Raw genomic sequence first — 19,966 nt, 5'->3', positions numbered from 1 at the left:
CCTCTTAGTTCTTGTGCAGCAGATGGAGCATGTTTTTATATCTGTTTCTAGAGTAAGCTTTTCCTGAAAAACAGGTTGCAGCTTGGGGCTTGGGGGCATCACCCTGCATCGCTGACCTGTTCTCACTGCCTGTTGAAGGTGCATTGCAAAGATTGGCAGGTTGATAATCCATCGGTTTGGCCACATTAGACCATCCATTCCCACAGCTTCTGCCTCAGAGGCAAGGGGTACTATCTGCAGCACTCTGAGACCATCCATATACACGCTGATACCAGGTAATGAATGGCTAATTTATGAGGATATGTTGAGTAGATTGGGCTTGTATTCATTGGAAGTTAGAACAACTGAAGACTACCTTATTGAATCATACAGGATTGTTAGGGGACTCAGCAGGAGAGATGTGGAAAGGTTGTTTCCCCTTGTGGGAGAGTCTAGGACCACAGGGCATAATCTCAGAATAAGGAGTCGCACATTTAAGTCAGAGATGAGGAGAAATATCTTCCCTGAGAATTGTGGAATTTTTTTACCACAGATGGCTGTAGAAGCTGGGTCATTAAATACATTCAAGGCTGAGGTGGACAGTAAGGGGTTTGAGGGTTATAGGGATATGGCAGGAAAGTGGACTTGAGAATTATCGGATTAACAATGACCTTGATGAATGGTGGAGCAGACTTGATGGGCTGAATGGCCTACTCCTACTCCCATGCCTTATGATCTTATGGTCTTACTGGGCTACAAGTAATCCTTGAAAGTTAGTGATCAGTTACAGTCCCATAATAGGTAATCCCTTTTTAATTTGTGCCCTCGTGCCTTCTGTTAAATCTCACATGGAAACCCAGCAAGTTACCTGCTCAGTCATTTCATCCTCCGACATGCTCGAGTTGGCTTGCCCCTGACCCCGAGGTGCCTGCCTATCACTTTCTCCGCTGACTGGGTTGGCGTTGAGTGGTTCGGTTAATTCGTAGCCCGACTGGTCCAACTGGTCTTCATCCTCTCGTTCACCTTCTCCGTCACTGTCAATCCCGAGCACATCGAGGCTGAGCCTGTGTAGACAGGGGGTTGGGGCAGGTAGAAAATAAGATCCATCAACAGATTTAATGTATGTGGTAAAAATGCCAATGGTGCAAGATGAGTACGGTTTTTTTGGTGTATTAGGATACAGAGAGTCCTTTAGTCATTCAGAACTTGAATCTTGATGAAAACAGAGACATGCTACAGAAGCTTTGTGTCTTACACTCATCAGGACAGATGCAAGAATGCCAAATTTTAAGTGATCATAACAATATGGCATAGGAGAACAGGATACTAATTGTTTGTCAAGGTGACCCTGACTGTCTGATGCTTTTCCACAGTGAAGTCACTGGAATGAGTCATTAGTGTCACACACTCAGGATTGTCATGGCTCAAAGATACTTGCCCAAAGCAACATATACATTCATACGCACAGTCCCGTTCTCTGCAAACAGGGAATATCTGCAAACTTTGTGCCATTTTCAAATTACCATAAGACCATAAGACATAGGAGTGGATTAAGGCCATTCGGCCCATCGAGTCCACTCTGCCATTCAATCATGGCTGATGGGCATTTCAACTCCACTTACCCACATTCTCCCCGTAGCCCTTAATTCCTTTTGACATCAAGAATCTATCAATCTCTGCCCTGAAGACATTTAGCGACCCAGCCTCCACCGCACACTGTGGCAATGAATTCCACAGGCCCACCACTCTCTGGCTGAAGAAATGTTTCCACATTTCTGTTCTGAATTTACCTCCTCTAATTCTAAGGCTGTGTCCACGGGTCCTAGTCTCCTCGCCTAACGGAAACAATTTCCCAGCGTCCATTCTCTCCAAGCCGTGTATTATCTTGTAAGTTTCTATTAGATCTCCCCTTAATCTTCTAAACTCCAATGAATACAATCCCAGGATCCTCAGCTGTTCCTCGTATGTTAGACCTACATTTCCAGGGATCATCCGTGTGAATCTCCGCTGGACACGCTCCAGTGCCAGTATGTCCTTCCTGAGATGTGGGGACCAAAACTGGACACAGTACTCCAAATGGGGCCTAACCAGAGTTTATAAAGTCTCAGTAGCATAACGGTGCTTTTATATTCCAACCCTCTTGAGATAATTGACAACATTGCATTCGCTTTCTTAATCACGGACTCAACCTGCATGTTTACCTTTACAGAATCCTCGACTAGCACTCCCAGATCCCTTTGTACTTTGGCTTTACGAATTTTCTCACCGTTTAGAAAGTAGTCCATGCTTTTATTCTTTTTTCCAAAGTGCAAGACCTCGCATTTGCTCACATTGAATTCCATCAGCCATTTCCTGGACCACTCTCCCAAACTTTCGAGATCCTTCTGCAGCCTCCCCAGTTCCTCAGAACTACCCGCCTGTCCACCTAACTTTGTATCATCAGCAAACTTCGCTATAATGTCCCCAGTCCCTTCAGCCAGATTATTAATATATAATGTGAACAGCTGCGTCCCCAACACTGAACCCTGCGGGACACCGCTTGTCACCGGCTGCCATTCCGAAAAAGAACCTTTTATCCCAACTCTCTGCCTTCTGTCAGACAGCCAATCCTCAATCCATATCAATAGCTCACCTCGAACACCATGGGCCCTCACCTTGCTCAGCAGCCTCCTGTGTGGCACCTTATCAAAGGCTTTTTGGAAGTCTAGATAGACCACACACACTGGGTTTCCCCGGTCTAACCTACTTGTCACCTCTTCAAAGAACTCCAACAGGTTTGTCAGGCATGACCTCCCCTTACTAAATCCATGTTGACTTGTTCTAATCCGACCCTGCTCTTCCAAGAATTTAGAAACCTCATCCTTAATGATGGATTCTAGAATTTTACCAACAACCGAGGTTAGGCTAATTGGCCTATAATTTTCCATCTTTTGTCTTGATCCTTTCTTGAACAAGGGGGTTACAACAGCAATCTTCCAATCATCCGGGACTTTCCCTGACTCCAGTGACTTTTGAAAGATCTCAATCAACGCCTCTGCTATTTCCTCAGCCACCTCCCTCAGAACTCTAGGATGTAGCCCATCGGGGCCAGGAGATTTATCAATTTTAAGACCTTTTAGCTTTTCTAGCACTTTCTCTTTTGTAATGGCAACCATACTCAACTCAGCCTCCTGACTCCCTTTAATTGTTGGGATATTACTCATGTCTTCCACTGTGAAGACTGATGCAAAGTACTTATTAAGTTCTCCTGCTATTTCCTTATCTCCCATCACTAGGCTTCCAGCATCAGTTTGAAGTGGCCCAATGTCTACTCTTGCCTGTCGTTTGTTTCTTATGTATTGAAAGAAACTTTTACTATCATTTCTAATATTACTGGCTCGCCTACCTTCATCCTCTCCTTCCTTATTTCTCTCTTTGTTATCCTCTGTTTGTTTTTGTAGCCTTCCCAATCTTCTGATTTCCCACTGCTCTTGGCCACTTTATAGGATCTCTCTTTTTCTTTGATACATTTCTTGACTTTCTTTGTCAGCCATGGCTGTCTAATCCCTCCCCGGATAATCTTTCTCTTCTTGGGGATGAACCTCTGTACAGTGTCCTCAATTTTACCCACAAACTCCTGCCATTTTTGCTCTACTGTCTTCCCTGCTAGGCTCTGCTTCCAGTCTATTTTCGACAGTTCCTCTCTCATGCCCTCATAATTACCTTTATTTAACTGTAAGACCATTACATCCGATTTTGCCTTCTCTCTTTCAAACTGCAGACTGAACTCTACCATATTATGATCGCTGCTTCCTAAGTGTTCCCTTACTTTAAGATTTTTTATAAAGTCTGGTTCATTACATAGCACTAGGTCCAGAATAGCCTGCTCCCTTGTGGGCTCCATGACAAGCTGTTCCAAAAAGCCATCCTGTAAGCTTTCCATGAATTCCCTTTCTTTGGATCCACTGGCAATATTATTTACCCAGTCCACCTGAAGTCCCCCATGATCACCGTGAAAGCTTTGGAAGGCTTTAGTTCCCTGTTAATTTCTCCACTGCTGTCAAATGCTTTGGGACATCTTGAGATTGTGAAAGCTACGATTTAAATGGAAGCATCTCTTCTTCTCTCTTATTGTCAATATTAGGATTGGGCAGTGTTCCTCGGATAGTAAGGAACAAGCTCTTCCTTATCCTTCAGCACATTATCCAGTGAAAGAACATTGAGGGGGAGAAGATTGGACTGTGATACCCTCCCTGGTTAAACAGGTGGCTGGCACACACTTTAACAGAGTTGGAAACTTTTTCAAAGGTCCATGGAACAGAAGAATTGCCCATCAGAATTTTAATCTTTTTTGGCCATTAACATGGCGTTTGTTGCATTGGGATTTCTAAAGAGTCCCATAAACCTACCTTCCAGTGTGCATCCAATATCTTACCATCCACAGGCTTGAAGATCGGGGCCCACATATTCAAATTTGTCTTTCCTGGATCCATAGGAATATAGCAAATAAGGACAGGGGTCGGCTATTTGGCCCTTCGAGCCTACTCTATCATTCAACTCAGTCCCGTTCCTGCTTTCTCCCTGTACTCTTTGATTCAGTTAGCTTTAATAACTATGTCTTCTTCTTTATAACACTCAAAACACTTTGACCTAAACTGCTTTCAATGCCAGAGAATTCCACAGGTTCACAGGGTAAACTAATTCCTTCACATCTCAGTCCTAAAAAAAACTACCCAGTATCCTTAGACTATGACCCTTGGTTCTGAGCTCCCCATTCATCAGGAACATCCTTCCTGCATTTACTCTGTCTAGCCTAGTTAGAATTTGATCAGTTTCTATGAGTTCATCCCTCATTCTTCTAAGCTCCAGGGAATACAGTCCTAACTGATCTATTCTCTCTTCATCTATGCCATCCCAGGAATCTGTCTAATAAACCTCATTTACCTTTTAGAACTCATACTTTATTCTCATTAAACTCAACCTGCCTCTGTATCACCCTTTCACTTAATCTGTCAATGTCCCTTTATAACTTCCAATTCCAGAGTCTCCCAACTTAGCGACTTCCGCAAATTACAATTTACAACTCTTTACTCCTTGATCCAGGACATGGCTAAAACAGTGAAAGCCTGAGATCACCCGTACAGGGGCTCAGTGGTTAGTACTGCTACCTCCCAGCACCAGGGTCCCAGCTTCAATTCCAGCCTCGGGTGACTGTGTGGAGTTTGAACATTCTCCCTGTGTCTGTGCGGGTTTCCTCCGGGTGCTCCAGTTTCCTTCCACAGTCCAAAGTTGTGCAGGTCGGGTGAATTGGCCACGCTAAGTTGCCCATAGTGTTAGCTGCATTCGTCTGGGTGGGTTACTCTTCGGAGGGTCGGTTGTTGGGCCGAAGGGCTCGTTTCCACATTGTAGGGAATCTAATCTAATCTTATTTTTGGGGAACACCAAATGTCACATTGTATCAACATGAAGCCTATCCTTTAAACACTTGTGTCACTTACAGGCACCGATATACACTGAATGAAAGGGGCAGCTCAACCTCATACTGCACTTCTTACCTTTACAACAAAACAATTTTCTGAAGGGCAGTGACTGCTGTAACATAGGGAACACAGCAGACAATTTGCACATAGCAAGCTCCCACAAACAACACTGTGATGATTTTGTGTTGTTGATTGAGGGCTAATTATTGACCAGAACAGTGGGGAGACGTCCCTGGTCTGGGATCTGAGTGTAATAGGGACTTTAGTTTAACATCTCATCTGAAAGATGACACATCCAACAATGCAACACTCCCTCGTTGCTGCACAGAGTTTTACAAGTGGGAAAAGAGTGGGCTAGTGAAGCAGAAGATGACAGATGGAAATTGATGCAATTCAGTGTTTATATTTTCAGCTGTCATCAGTGCCAAATGGAATCAAAAACTGACAAGTCAAGGACCTTAAAGTTAGTTAATAACTGAATTTAGTAACTTATTTACACAGACAGTTTTGGCGACTTGTCCTGTCTTCAGTAAGATATGTTGACACTGAGAAACAGGCAAGCAGTGTCTATCATCAGGTCAAGTATCACAGTGGACCGACACACAACTAGTCTTTACTCCAGGGCAATATACTTCTTTTAAATATATATTATTTCAAATTTAAAGTAAGAGAAAGTCACTGTTTGGGACTTTAACTGGGGCTTTATTTGAGCTGATTAAAGGAGTTAACGTGGTATTTAGGAAGAAATTGTATTCTCTAGTGGAGGGGTGCAGATCAAGAAAGCAGAACCTTAAATTAGACTGCGTTTGCTCAGGCAGATGTTGGGAAGCAGTTCTCCACAAGATGGAAATTTCAAACACTCTCATCCCCGAAAAGCTGTTGAGGACAGGGTTCGCAATTAAAAATCCAAACACTGGGATTGAGATATCGATAATTTTGTTCAGTAAAGTACTTAAAACTTACTAGATCAAATTAGAGTTGAGTTACAGATCTGCCATGATATCATGAAAGTTTTATTAATCTATAAAATGTTCGTATTTGTTGTCAGTTCCTAATGGCTGTTGAAAAGGTGGTCGTGAGTACTTTATTGAACTGCAGTAGTCTTGAGGTACAGAGATACTCAGTGCTGTCAGTGGGGGAGGAGGTGGGGCACAGGATTCCTCGGATTTTGACTCACTGACCATGAAGGAAAAGCAATATCGTTTCATGTCAGGATGGTAGAGGGTCATTGGCCAAAAGCAGGCAAATGGGACATGTTCAGAATAAGATACATGGTTGGAATGGATGAGTTGAACTCAAGAGTTTGTTTCCATGCTGTATGACTCTATGGTGCCCCCATGTGTCTGCTGCTCTTATCCTTCCGGGTGATAAGAGGTCATGGACCTGGAAGGTGCTGTCAAAGGAGACTTAGTGACTTACTGAGTTTCTGTGGTATATCTTCAAGGTGATAGCTGCCATTGCTTTTTGAGTGTTGATGGAGTTGCACTGATCCGAGCAAGTGGAGAGTATTACATCACACTCATCATTTGTGTCTTCTAGATGGCAGACAGGCTTTAGGGGAGTCAGGAATTGAGTAACTCACAGCAGAATATCCCAGCCTCTGTCCTGCCCTTGTAGTCACTGCATTTATGTAGCTGGTCCAGTTCAATTTCTGGTTAATACTAACCCTAGGATGCTGACGGTAGGGCTTCAGTAATGGTAATGGGCCATCAAGGCAGAATGGTCAGATTCGCTCCTGTTAGAAACGTTCATTGTCTGACACTTGTAATGTCATCAATGCTACTTGCCATTATCAGTCTAAGGCTGAACGATGGCCAGGTCTTGCTGCTTATTAGCATAAACTACTGAGCTGCAATTTATATTGAACATTATGTAATCACCAATGAACTCCTATACCCTGACCTTCTATTTGAATGATCAAGGAGGCTTGAAGGCTGAATGGATTAATCCCTTTTGTCATGCATGAAAATGTGAAGTTGTTCACTTTGCTAGGAAGAATTTTAAAAAAGCAAAGTATTACATATATGGAACACAAACAGAGAATTCCAAGGCGCAGAGTGATCTAGTTGTTCTAGTACATGAGTCACAAAATGTTAGTCTGCAAGTACAGCAAGTAATTAAGAAGGCTAATGGAATGCTACTCTTTATTACAGGAGGAATTGAACATTAAAGTCAGGATGCTATGCTTCAGTTATACACGCCATTGATGAGACACATCTCAAATACTGCATGCAGTTTTGGTTTCCATATATAGGGAAGGATATAAATACACAGGTGATGGTTCAGAGGAACTTTACTAAATTGTATCTGGAATGAGGAGGTTTTCTTTTGAGGATATACTGGCTAGGAGGAGCTTAGTTCCACTGGACTTTAGAAAGGTGAGTGGGGGTTTGATTGAAGTGTATAAGATCCTGAATGGTCTTGACAAGGTAGACATGGAAAGGATGTTTCCCCTTGCGTGTCACTCCAGAAATAGGGAGCACCATTTTAAAATTATAGATTCTCCTTTCAGGACAGAGATGAGGAGAATTTTTTTTCTCTCAATGGATTATATGGCTTTGGAAATTTCATATTCTAAAGGTGATGGATGTGAGGTCATTAAATATTTTTAAGGCAGAGGTAGATGGATTCTTGTTAGGCAGGGGAATCAAAGGTTATCGGAGGGTAGATGAGAATGTAGGATTCAAAATACAAGCAGATTCTCTATTGTCTACTGTATACAGTACACAAAGACTGCAGTCCCCTATAATATACACATGATCTTATTGAAGGGCTGAGAAGTTTCGAGGGGCTGAATGGCCTACTTATTTTCTAATTCATACATTTGTATCTAACTGCTCTCATATCTGCGACATCAAGAAACTGACATGTGCTGAAGCTTGGAAGGAGAAATGGATAGTTGCATATTTGCTGGACTCTTATCTTCCATCCAACATTCAAGCACAAATTCTCTCCCAGCGATAATAGCTGTCTATGCTTATCTGCCAGTTTGAATAGGACAGTATTGACACACAAATAATTTCTGCAGAAGAAGGATGCTAAGGTTAAGGCTGAAATCTCTGCCTGTGTGTTGTGTTCCTGTAAATGTCCTGATCCATATCAGTGAGGAGACAGTCTGTATGCTCAATACCAGACCCATGAAGAAATGATTCAGTGACTGAACCAATGTGCAAGAAACAGTAACCTGTCCAACAGAAATGAAGTTAAATCGTATTGAAAGTGTGCACTTGAATATTATAAGGGAACAGCAGCCCCTGTGTTCAGTGTGGGGAATAGCAACTCCTGTGTTTAGTATTGGGAACAACAGCTCCTATCCATAATAGGGAAAAGCAAACCCTGTATATCCAATCGAGAATAGGAGACACAGTGAACGGTAGACTTTAGGGGATGACAGCTCATAAGCATATCAGTGGAGAATAGCAGCCTCAATGTATATAAAAGTGAGCAGTAGACTCTGTGTATATAATATACAATACCAGACTCTGTGCATACAATAGGGAATAGTAGCCTCTGTGTACATTACAGAGAGGAGCAGCCTCCGTGCATATTATAGGGGACTGCAGTCTTTGTGTACTGTATACAGTAGAGAATAACAGCCTCCGTGTATATTATAGGGGACTGCAGTCTTTGTGTTCTGTATACAGTCGAGAATAGCAGCTTCTGTGTATATTATAGGGGACTGCAGTCTTTGTGTACTGTATACAGTAGAGAATAACAGCTTCTGTGTATATTATAGGGGACCGCAGTCTTTGTGTACTGTATACAGTAGAGAATAACAGCTTCTGTATATATTATAGGTGACTGCAGGCTTTGTAAACTATATACAGTAGAGAATAGCAGCTTCTGTGTATACTATAGGGGACTGCAGTCTTTGTGTACTGTATACAGTAGAGAATAACAGCTTCTACGTATATTATAGGTGACTGCAGTCTTTGTGTACTGTATACAGTAGAGATTAGCAGCCTCCGTGTATATTACAGGGTACTGCAGTCTTTGTGTTCTGTATACAGTAGAGAATAACAGCTTCTGTGTATATTATATGGGACTGCAGTCTTTGTGTACTGTATGCAGTAGAGAATAACAGCCTCTGTGCATAATATAGGGGACTGCGGTCTTTGTGTACTGTATACAGTAGAGAATAGCAGCCTCTGTCTATATTATAGGTGACTGCAGGCTTTGTAAACTATATACAGTAAAGAATAGCAGCTTCTGTGTATATTATAGGGGACTGCAGTCTTTGTGTACTGTATACAGTAGAGAATATCAGCCTCTGTCTATATTAAAAGGTGACTGCAGTCTTTTTGTACTGTATAGAGTAGAGAATAGCAGCTTCTGTGTATATTATAGGGGACTGCAGTCTTTGTGTACTGTATACAGTAGAGAATAACAGCCTCTGTGCATATTATAGGGGACTGCAGTCTTTGTGTACTGTATACAGTAGAGAATAACATCTTCTGTACATATTATAGGGGACTGCAGTCTTTGTGTACTGTATACAGTAGAGAATAACAGCTTCTGTGCATATTATAGGGAACTGCAGTCTTTGTGTAAGCTAGCTTGGCACACCAACCTCATTCCTGAAGATGGGCTTATGCCCGAAACGTTGATTCTCCTGCGACTCAGATGCTGCCTGGCCTGCTGTGTTTTTGCAGCACCACATTTTCAACACTGGTACTCCAGCATCTGCAGTCCTCACTTTCTCATTACAGTAGAGAATAACAGCTTCTATGTATATTATAGGGAACTGCAGTCTTTGTGTACTGCATATAGTAGAGAATAACAGCCTCTTTGTATATTATAGGGGACTGCAGTCTTTGTGTACTGTATACAATAGAGAATAACAGCTTCTGTGCATATTATAGGGGACTGCAGTCTTTGTGTACTGTATACAGTAGAGAATAACAGCCTCTATGTATATTATAGGGGACTGCAGTTTTTTTGTACTGTATACAGTAGAGAATACCAGCCTCTGTGTATATTATAGGGGACTGCAGTCATTGTGTACTGTATACAGTAGAGAATAACTGCTTCTGTGTATATAGTAGGCTACAGATATAAACATAGAAACATAGAGAATAGGAGCATGACTAGGCCATTTGGCCCTTCCAGCTTGCTCTGCCTTTCATATGACCATAGCTGATGAACCAATTCAACATCTTTTACTGCTTTTCCTCCATATCTGTTTATCCCTTTAACCCCAAGTGCTATTAATCCAACTCCTTCCTGTAATCATTCAATGTTTTGGCTTCAACTGCTTCCTCTGGTAGTGAATTCCACAGGCTCACCACTCTCTGGATGAAGACACTACAGTCCTAAATGGTCTACCCTGTATCTTTAGGCTATGACCCTTGGTTCTGTACACCCCTGGTACCCTGCCATCTGCAATATCCTTTCTGCAACTACCCTGTCTAGTCATGTTAGAAATTTATAAGTGTCTGTGAGATCTATCTCTCATTCTTTTGGACTCCAGTGAATATAATCACAACTGACTCAACATCTCCTCATATGTCAGTCCTGCTATCCCAGGAATCTGTCTGATAAATCTTCACTGCACTCCCTCTATATCAGAATATCCTTCCTCAGAAACAGCGATAAAAACTACACCCAATATTCCAGGTGTCATCTCATCAAAGCCCTGTATGCTTGCAGCAAGACATCCATGTTCCTGTAGTCGAATCCTCTTGCAATGAAGGCCAACATATAGGTTTGATTTGGAGGAGCCGGTGTTGGACTGGGGTGTACAAAATTAAAAATCACACAACACCAAGTTATTGTCCAACTGGTTTATTTGGAAGCACTAACTTTCAGAGCACTGCTCCTTCATCAGCTAGCGCTTCCAAATAAACCTGTTAGACTATAACCTGGTGTTGTGTGATCTTTAACACCATATAGTTTGTCTTCATCACCTGCACACCCCTTCAGCGACTGGTATACAAGAACACTCAGGCCTTGCCACACATTCTTCTTTTTTATTTCAAAAATATACTTTATCACAGTCCCCTCTGTCTCAATTTGTAGCTATTCAGACAACAAGTTGCCTTCCTGTTGTAGCTACCAAAGTGGTTTCTTCACATTCATCCACATTACACTGCAACTTGTTCCATATTTGCCCACACTCAGTTTGTCCAAATTAAAACATCTCTGCATCTTCCTCACAGCTCACTCTTCCATTGTGTCTGCTGTAAATTTGGAGATATAACATTTAATCCCTTCATCTAAGTCATTGGGGAGTTGATGGTTTGTGGATGGGATGGAGATGAGGAGTTGGTGGTGGGAGTGTGGGGATGGAGAGTGGGAGAGGGAGAGAGGGTGAGGGTAGGGGTTTGGCAGGGGTAGAGCTGCGGGTGGGAGTGGGGGAGTTGGGGTGGTGGGGGAGGGTTTGGGGAATGAGGGAGGGGTTGGGGGTGGGGGATTTAGGGGATTGGGGAGGGGAGTGGGGTGAGGGGCTGGGACAAGGGTGGGGAGGGGGGTTAATGCTGCCCAGTGGATCACGATACACAGACAGAGCAGCACTCTGCTGGGCAAGTGTGAAGCTTATTCACTGACACAGCTCTCAGCTGGAAGGCTGAATCATGTGTTGCTGTCATTGACTGTACATCAGTGTCTGGGACTGGGTCTGGTGTGATTACACGGTGGAAAATTCCTATTTCTGATATTAAGCTGACATTTCGATCCTGCAAATCCAGGATGAGCTGGCTTGGAAGCTTTTTACATGTGCTTTGCTCATGTGTTGTAAGGATTAGCTCAGAAATAACAATATCCACTCCTTAAAGCTGAAGAATTGAATGTTTCACCTAAACCCGAAGCAGACCTTACAATTTTAAACTCCCTCACCTCTTGCCAATCGACTGCAGAGGCATCACCATATATGTCAATCTTCTGCTCACTCAATCTGTACATGTGTCTGCTCCCCAACAGAAGTTCTCAGGGTCAAGGGGGTTGCCTCCCTTTCTCCACCAACTCCCACCATCCCAAGATGTATAAACATCGAGCCCCTCCCTTGAACCACTACCCCAGAGGCACTGAGTTGCTCCAACTGAAGGCCAGCCTAAGATTGACCAATCACTGCTCAGTGACAAATGGGTGCTCACACCTTCCAAAACCGATTGCATTTTAACCAAAAACTGAAAATAAACCCAGATGTTTATCTTGATAGCTCTGAAGAGATTTTCCACATTGCATAAAAATGAAAACATTGAAGAGAAAACCACAGCCTTTGGCTGTTCAGTCCCTGTGTGACTCCAGGACTGCCAGAGATACAAATCTCTGTTAAAGACATTTCCTCTTGTATCTTCTGGCTTGATCTCTTGCTAATTTTCATCCAGACACTTTTTTTTTGCCTCTGCTGTTTGGGACTTGGCACCTCACGCTGCACTTGTCCCATTTGCTTATAATTTCACAATTAGACTGGCTTGTGTTACAAAAGAAAAATCATTTTCCCCTTCATTGCTCCACTTGTGGGAAAGATACCAGGCGGGAGATATCAGGTACGTCATTTGGCAACATCGGAAGCTTGATTTAGCTTTTGCCACCCACATGTGCAGGCTAACATTTCTCAAATGGGACTTTGGCTTTTTACTGATCAGATACTTTGGGATAACAAACCAGGAGGAGCTCTTCACCCTGTAATAATTAATCAGGGACAGTGAGGGTGGTGTTAAGCTGGGCAATTGTACACAGCTCCAGTGTGACTCAAGGACAGGACTCCTACACTGTGGTAATAATTGACCCTGCTTTTTACAACCTTTTGCAGACACCATTTCCACCACCTTCTCTGGAGCATCTGGGAATGGGCAATAAATGTTGGTCTACCAAGATGTCCCCATCCTCACTGTGAATAGAATTTCTCATTATTGTAGCTCAGGTGCTCGTTGTTGTGGTTCTGTTCGCCGAGCTGGGAATTTGTGTTGCAGACGTTTCGTCCCCTGTCTAGGTGACATCCTCAGTGCTTGGGAGCCTCCTGTGAAGCGCTTCTGTGATCTTTCCTCCGGCATTTATAGTGATTTGTATCTGCCGCTTCCGGTTGTCAGTTCCAGCTGTCCGCTGCAGTGGCTGGTATATTGGGTCCAGGTCGATGTGCTTATTGATTGAATCTGTGGATGAATGTCATGCCTCTAGGAATTCCATGGCTGTTCTCTGTAAGGACTGCACAAAACACTACATAGGACTAACAGGCAGACAGCTAACGATCCGCATCCATGAACACCAACTAGCCACGAAACGACGCGACCAGCTATCCTTAGTAGCCACACACGCAGATGACAAGCAACATGAATTCGATTGGGACAACACTACTGTTATAGTACAAGCCAAACAGAGAACAGCCAGGGAATTCCTAGAGGCATGGCACTCATCCACAGATTCAATCAATAAGCACATCGACCTGGACCCAATATACCGACCACTGCAACGGACAGCTGGAACTGACAACCGGAAGCGGCAGAGACAAACTACTATAAATGCCGGAGGAAAGATCACAGAAGCGCTTCACAGGAGGCTCCCAAGCACTGAGGATGTCACCTAGACAGGGGACGAAACGTTTGCAACACAAATTCCCAGCTCGGTGAACAGAACCACAACAACGAGCACCCAAGCTACAAATCTTCTCACAAACTTTGAAGACTGTTTACAACCTTAGCTTTGTATTTGACCCCAAACGGAACTTCTGAACTCATATTCTCCCCTCCCCACAGCACCAGGACCACCTCCTGCCCACCTCCACTCTGCTCCAGCACATAAAAGAATCTCATCCAAGTGTTTGTTACCTCCAGAATTGACCATTCTGCTGTCTATCTCCTGGCTTTCCACCTCTCAAAAACTTTAGGTCTTACAAAACCCTGGTTGAATATCCTGAAATGCACTAAAGCTTGTTTCTCATTCTCCTGTTCTCATTGATCTACAATAGCTTCTTGTCAACCAATACCTAACATATAAAATTCTCAACTAGATACAGATGGTGCTGGAGAATCTCAGCAGGTCTGGCAGCATCTGTGGAGAGAGAAACAGAGTGAACATTTTGAGTCCAACATGAGTTCAGAGGAAGAGTCAGACCAGACTCGAAACGTTAATTCTGTTTCTCTCTCCACAGACCTTAAATCCTTCAAGACAAAGGATTTTGTATTTCTCTAATTCTGCCTTCTTACTCAGTGTCATTTCTAGAACATTCCCTGCCATGGATTAAGCTGTTAAGACCCTAAAGCCTGAATTTTCCCCCCTAAATATCTCTGCCTCTGTCTTCCTTTAAACCCCCTTCTCTTTCATGGAGTGTTTGGTCTTAGTATCGCCTTCTGTAATGTTTCCCTCCCTTACAACAGAAACTACACTTCACACAGACTTCACTGTGCAGTTAGAGAAAGGGAAGCAGTATCACAACAGCAGTAACAGTATCACAATTGAGTCAAAGGTAACTACAAAGATATAAGGGAGAAGCCGGCCAGAGTTGATCGGAAGGGGAAGCCTAGCAGGGAAGACAGTGGCAGGAGGTTCTGGGGGTAATTCAGGAGCACAGCAGAAATTCATCCCAAAGAAGAAGCAACATATTAAGGGGAGGATGAGGCAATCGTGCTATCGTAAGGACAGACTGACGGGCAGAGGGGGTGGGGTGGCCTTGTTGGTAATGGAGGATATTCAGTCCCTTGCGCAGGGGGACCTAGAGTCAGGGGATGTAGAGTCAGTGTGGATAGAGCTGCAAAATACTAAGGGTAAAAAGACCCTCTTGGGAGTCATCTACAGGCCCCCAAACAGTAGCCTGGATGTCGAATGTGAGTTGAATCAGGAGCTGAAATTGGCCTGTCGCTAAGATGTTACTACAGTTGTTATGGGGGATTTTAACATGCAGGTAGACTGGGAGAATCAGGATGGTATTGGACCTCAAGAAAGAGACTTTGTGGAGTGCCTCAGAGATGGATTCTTAGAGCAGCTGGTGCTGGAGCCGACCAGGGAGAAGGCAATTCTGGATCTGGTATTGTGTAACGAACCAGAATTGGTCAGAGACCTCGAAGTGAAGGAGCCATTGGGAAGTAGTGACCATAATACATTAAGCTTCAAACTGCAATTTGAGAGGGAGAGGGTACATTCGGAAGTGACAGTACTTCTGTTGAATAAAGGGAACTATGGAGCTATGAGGGAGGAGCTGGCCAAAGTTCAATGGTGCAATACCTTAGCAGGGATGACCGTGGAGGAACAATGGCAGATATTTCTGTGTATAATGCAGAAGTTGCAGGAAGAAAGATCCTAGGAGGAGGCATGGGCAGCCGTGGCTGACGAGGGAAGTTAAGAAACATATAAAGTTAAAAGAGAAAAAGTATAACATAGCAAAGATAAGTGGGAAAACAGAGGACTGGGAAGCTTTTAAAGAACAACAGAGGATTAGTAAGAAGGAAATATGCAGAGAAAAAATGAGGTGCGAAGGTAAACTGGCCAAAAATATAAAGGAGGATAGTAAAAGGTTTTTTAGGGATGTGAAAGGCAAAAAAATGGTTAGGACTAAAATTGGGCCCCTGAAGACAGAAACAGGGGAATATATTACGGGGAACAAAGAAATGGCAGAAGAATTAAATGGGTACTTCAGATCTGTGTTCACTGGGGAAGACACGAGCAATCTCCCTGAGGTAACAGTGGCTGAAGGACCTGAACTTACGGGAATTTATATTTGCCAGGAATTGGTGTTGGAGAGACTGTTAGGTCTGAAGGTTGATAAGTCCCCGGGGCCTGATGGTCTACATCCCAGGGTACTGAAGGAGGTGGCTCGAGAAATCGTGGATGCGTTGGTGATTATTTTCCAGAGTTTGATAGATTCGGGATCAGTTCCTGCGGATTGGAGGGTGGCTAATGTTGTACCACTTTTTAAGAAAGGTGGGAGAGAGAAAGCAGGAAATTATAGACCAGTTAGTCTGACCTCAGTGGTGGGAAAGATGCTGGAGTCTATTATAAAGGATGAAATTACAGCACATCTGGATAGTAGTAACAGGATAGGACAGAGTCAGCATGGATTTATGAAGGGGAAATCATGCTTGACTAATCTTCTTGAATGTTTTGAGGATGTAACTCTGAAGATGGATGAGGGAGATCCAGTAGATGTAGTGTACCTGGACTTTCAGAAAGCTTTTGATAAAGTCCCACATAGGAGATTAGTGAGTAAAATTAGCATGGTATTGGGGGCAAAGTACTAGATTGGATTGAAAATTGGTTGGCTGATAGGAAACAAAGAGTAGTGATAAACGACTCCATTTCGGAATGGCAGGCAGTGACCAGTGGGGTACCGCAGGGATCCGTGCTGGGACCGCAGCTTTTTACAATATATGTTAATGATATAGAAGATGGCATCAGCAATAACATTAGCAAATTTGCTGATGATACAAAGCTGGGTGGCAGGGTGAAATGTGATGAGGATGTTAGGAGATTACAGGGTGACCTGGACAAGTTAGGTGAGTGGGCAGATGCATGGCAGATGCAGTTTAATGTGGATAAATGTATGGTTATCCACTTTGGTGGCAAGAACAGGAAGGCAGATTACTACCTCAATGGAATCAATTTAGGTAAAGGAGCAGTACAGAGAGATCTGGGTGTTCTTGTACACCAGTCAATGAAGGCAAGCATGCACAGGTACAGCAGGTAGTGAAGAAGGCTAATAGCATGCTGGCCTTCATAACAAGAGGAATTGAGTATAGAAGCAAAGAGGTTCTTCTGCAGCTGTACAGGGCCCTGGTGAGACCACACCTGGAGTACTGTGTGCAGTTCTGGTCTCCAAATTTGAGGAAAGACATTCTGGCTATTGAGGGAGTGCAGCGTAGGTTCACGAGCTCAATTCCTGGAATGGCGGGATTACCTTACGCTGAAAGACTGAAGCAACTGGGCTTGTATACCCTTGAGTTTAGAAGACTGAGAGGGGATCTGATTGAGACATATAAGATTATTAAAGGATTGGACACGCTGGAGGCAGGAAACATGTTACCGCTGATGGGTGAGTCCCGAACCAGAGGACACAGCTTAAAAATACGGGGTAAACCATTTAGGGCAGAGATGAGGAGAAACTTCTTCACCCAGAGAGTGGTGGCTGTGTGGAATGCTCTGCCCCAGAGGGCAGTGGAGGCCCAGACTCTGGATTCATTTAAGAAAGAGTTGGATAGAGCTCTCAAAGATAGTGGAATCAAGTGTTATGGAGATAAGGCAGGAACAGGATACTGATTAGGAATGATCATATTAAATGGCGGTGCAGGCTCGAAGGGCTGAATGGCCTACTCCTGCACCTATTGTCTATTGTCTATTGACAAGGGAAGTCAGGGACAGCATTAAAGCAAAAGAAAAAGCATACAATGTGGTGAAGATCAGTGTGAATCCAGAGGATTGGGAAGTCTTTAAAACCAGCAGAGGAAAACTAAAAAATCAAAAAGGGGGCAACAGATAAAATGTGAGTATAAGCTGGTATTATAAAAGAAGATTTCAAGAATTTTTTAGATAAATTACAGGTAGGAGAGGGGCAAGAGTGGACATTGGACTACTGGAAAATGAGGCTGAAGAAGTAGTAATGGGGAACAAAGAAATGATGGAGGAACCGAATAGGTACTTTGCATCAGTTTACACATTGAAAGACATCAGCAGCATATCAGAACTTCAATAGAGTCAGGGACAGAGGGGAGGGGAGTGGCCATCACTAAGGTGGTGGTGTTGGGGAAGCTCAAGGTGAATAAATTACCCGGAGCAGATGGACTACACTCCAGAGTTCTGAAGGAGATAGCTGAGGAGATTGTAGAGGCATTGGTGGTGATCTTTCAGGAATCATTGGATTCAGGGACGGTCCCAGAGGACTGGAAAATAACAAATGTAACACCCCTGTTTAAGAAGGGATGGAGGCAGAAATCAAGAAATTATAGGCTGGTTTGCCTGACTTCGGTCATTGATGAGATTTTAGAGTCCATTCTTAAGGATGATATTGCAGAGCACTTGAAAGTAAAATAGAGCTGAGTCAGCACAGCTTCGTCAGAGGGAGGTCATGCCTGACAAATTTGTTACAATTGTTTGAGAAGGTAAGGAGAAAATTAGACAAAGGAGAGCCAGCGGATGTGATCTATTTGGATTTCCTGATGGTCTTTGACAAGGTGCTGCCCAGGAGGCTGCTATTTAAGGTAGAGGCAAGGTACTGGCCTGGATAGAGGATGGTTGATTGGCAGGAGACAGAGCGTGGGGATAAATGGGTCTTTTTCAGGATGGCAGCTGGTGACTGGAGGAGTCCACGGGGGTCAGGATTGGGACCACAGCTATTCATGCTATACATTAACGATCTGGATGAAGGAACTGAGGGCATTGTTGCTAAGATTGCAGATGACACAAAAATAGGGGGAGGGATTGGAAGTGTTGAGGAAGCAGAGACGCTGCAGAAAGACTTGGACAGGCCAAATAAGTGACAGATGGAATGTGGGAGAGTGTGAAGTTAGGCACTTTGGCAGGAATGGGGAAAGACTTCTGAAATCTGAAGCATAAAGGGACTTGGGAGTCCTAGTTCAGGATTTTTTTAAGGTTAACATGCAGGCTCAGGCAACAATTAGGAAGGCAAATGCAATGTTAGCATTCATTTTGAGAAGGCTAGATTACAAGAGTACGGATGTACTGCTGAGGCTGTATAAGGCTCTAGTCGGAACGCATTTGGAACACAGTGAGCAGTTTTGGGCCCAGTATTACAGAAAGATGTGTTGGCATCGAAGGCATCCAGAGGAGATTCACAAGAATAATCCTGGGAATGAAAAGATTATCATGTGGGCGGCACGGTGGCACAGTGGTTAGCACTGCTGCCTCACAGTGCCTGAGACCCGGGTTCAATTCCCGCCTCAGGCGACTGACTGTGTGGAGTTTGCACATTCTCCCCGTGTCTGCGTGGGTTTCCTCCGGGTGCTCCGGTTTCCTCCCACAGTCCAAAGATGTGCAGGTTAGGTGAATTGGCCATGGTAAATTGCCCGTAGTGTTAGGTAAGGGGTCGATGTTGATGTCGGGGTATGGGTGGGTACGCTTCGGCGGGGCGGTGTGGACTTGTTGGGCCGAAGGGCCTGTTTCCACATTGTAAGTAATCTAATCTAATCTAATCTGATGTGAGGAATGACTGAGGACTCTGGGTCTGTACTCAATGGAGTTTAGAAGGATGAAGGAAGAACCTGATGGAAACTTACAGAATACTGAGAGACCTGGATAGAATGGACATGGAGAAGATGTTGCTACTAGCGGAAGAGACGAGGACCCGAGGGCACAACTTCAGAGTGAAGGGATGACCATTTAGAACTGAGATGAGGAGGAATTTCTCCAGCCAAAGGGTGCTGAGTCTGTGGAACTCAATGCTGCAGAAAGGTGTAGAGGTCAATTCAATGAGTGTATTCAAGACTGAGATAGATAGGTTCTTGATGAGTAAGGGAATGAAGGGCTACGGGGAGAAGGCAAGAGAATGAGGTTGAGAAATATATCAGCCATGATCGAATGGTGGAGCAGACATTATGGGCTGAATGACCTAATTCTGTTGTTGTATTCTACTAATTTGTATTTCT

General features: G+C 43.7%; 1 protein-coding gene across 4 annotated transcripts in view; it reads right to left on the bottom strand.

Annotated features, from left to right (window-relative positions):
* arhgef18b (rho/rac guanine nucleotide exchange factor (GEF) 18b) overlaps positions 1 to 19,966 on the bottom strand; it is a 209,870-nt gene that overhangs the window by 110,729 nt on the left and 79,175 nt on the right. For all 4 annotated transcript variants that reach the window (XM_072594313.1, XM_072594311.1, XM_072594312.1 and 1 more), the window contains one exon: positions 848 to 1,043. In XM_072594313.1, the coding sequence (XP_072450414.1) occupies positions 848 to 1,043 (196 nt within the window). The remainder of the gene's footprint in view (positions 1 to 847; positions 1,044 to 19,966) is intronic.

Source organism: Chiloscyllium punctatum, chromosome 24 (genome assembly GCF_047496795.1).
Source record: "Chiloscyllium punctatum isolate Juve2018m chromosome 24, sChiPun1.3, whole genome shotgun sequence".
Lineage (NCBI taxonomy): Eukaryota > Metazoa > Chordata > Chondrichthyes > Orectolobiformes > Hemiscylliidae > Chiloscyllium > Chiloscyllium punctatum.
Note: the sequence above shows the minus strand (reverse complement) of the source record. Positions and strands in the feature narration are given on the sequence as shown.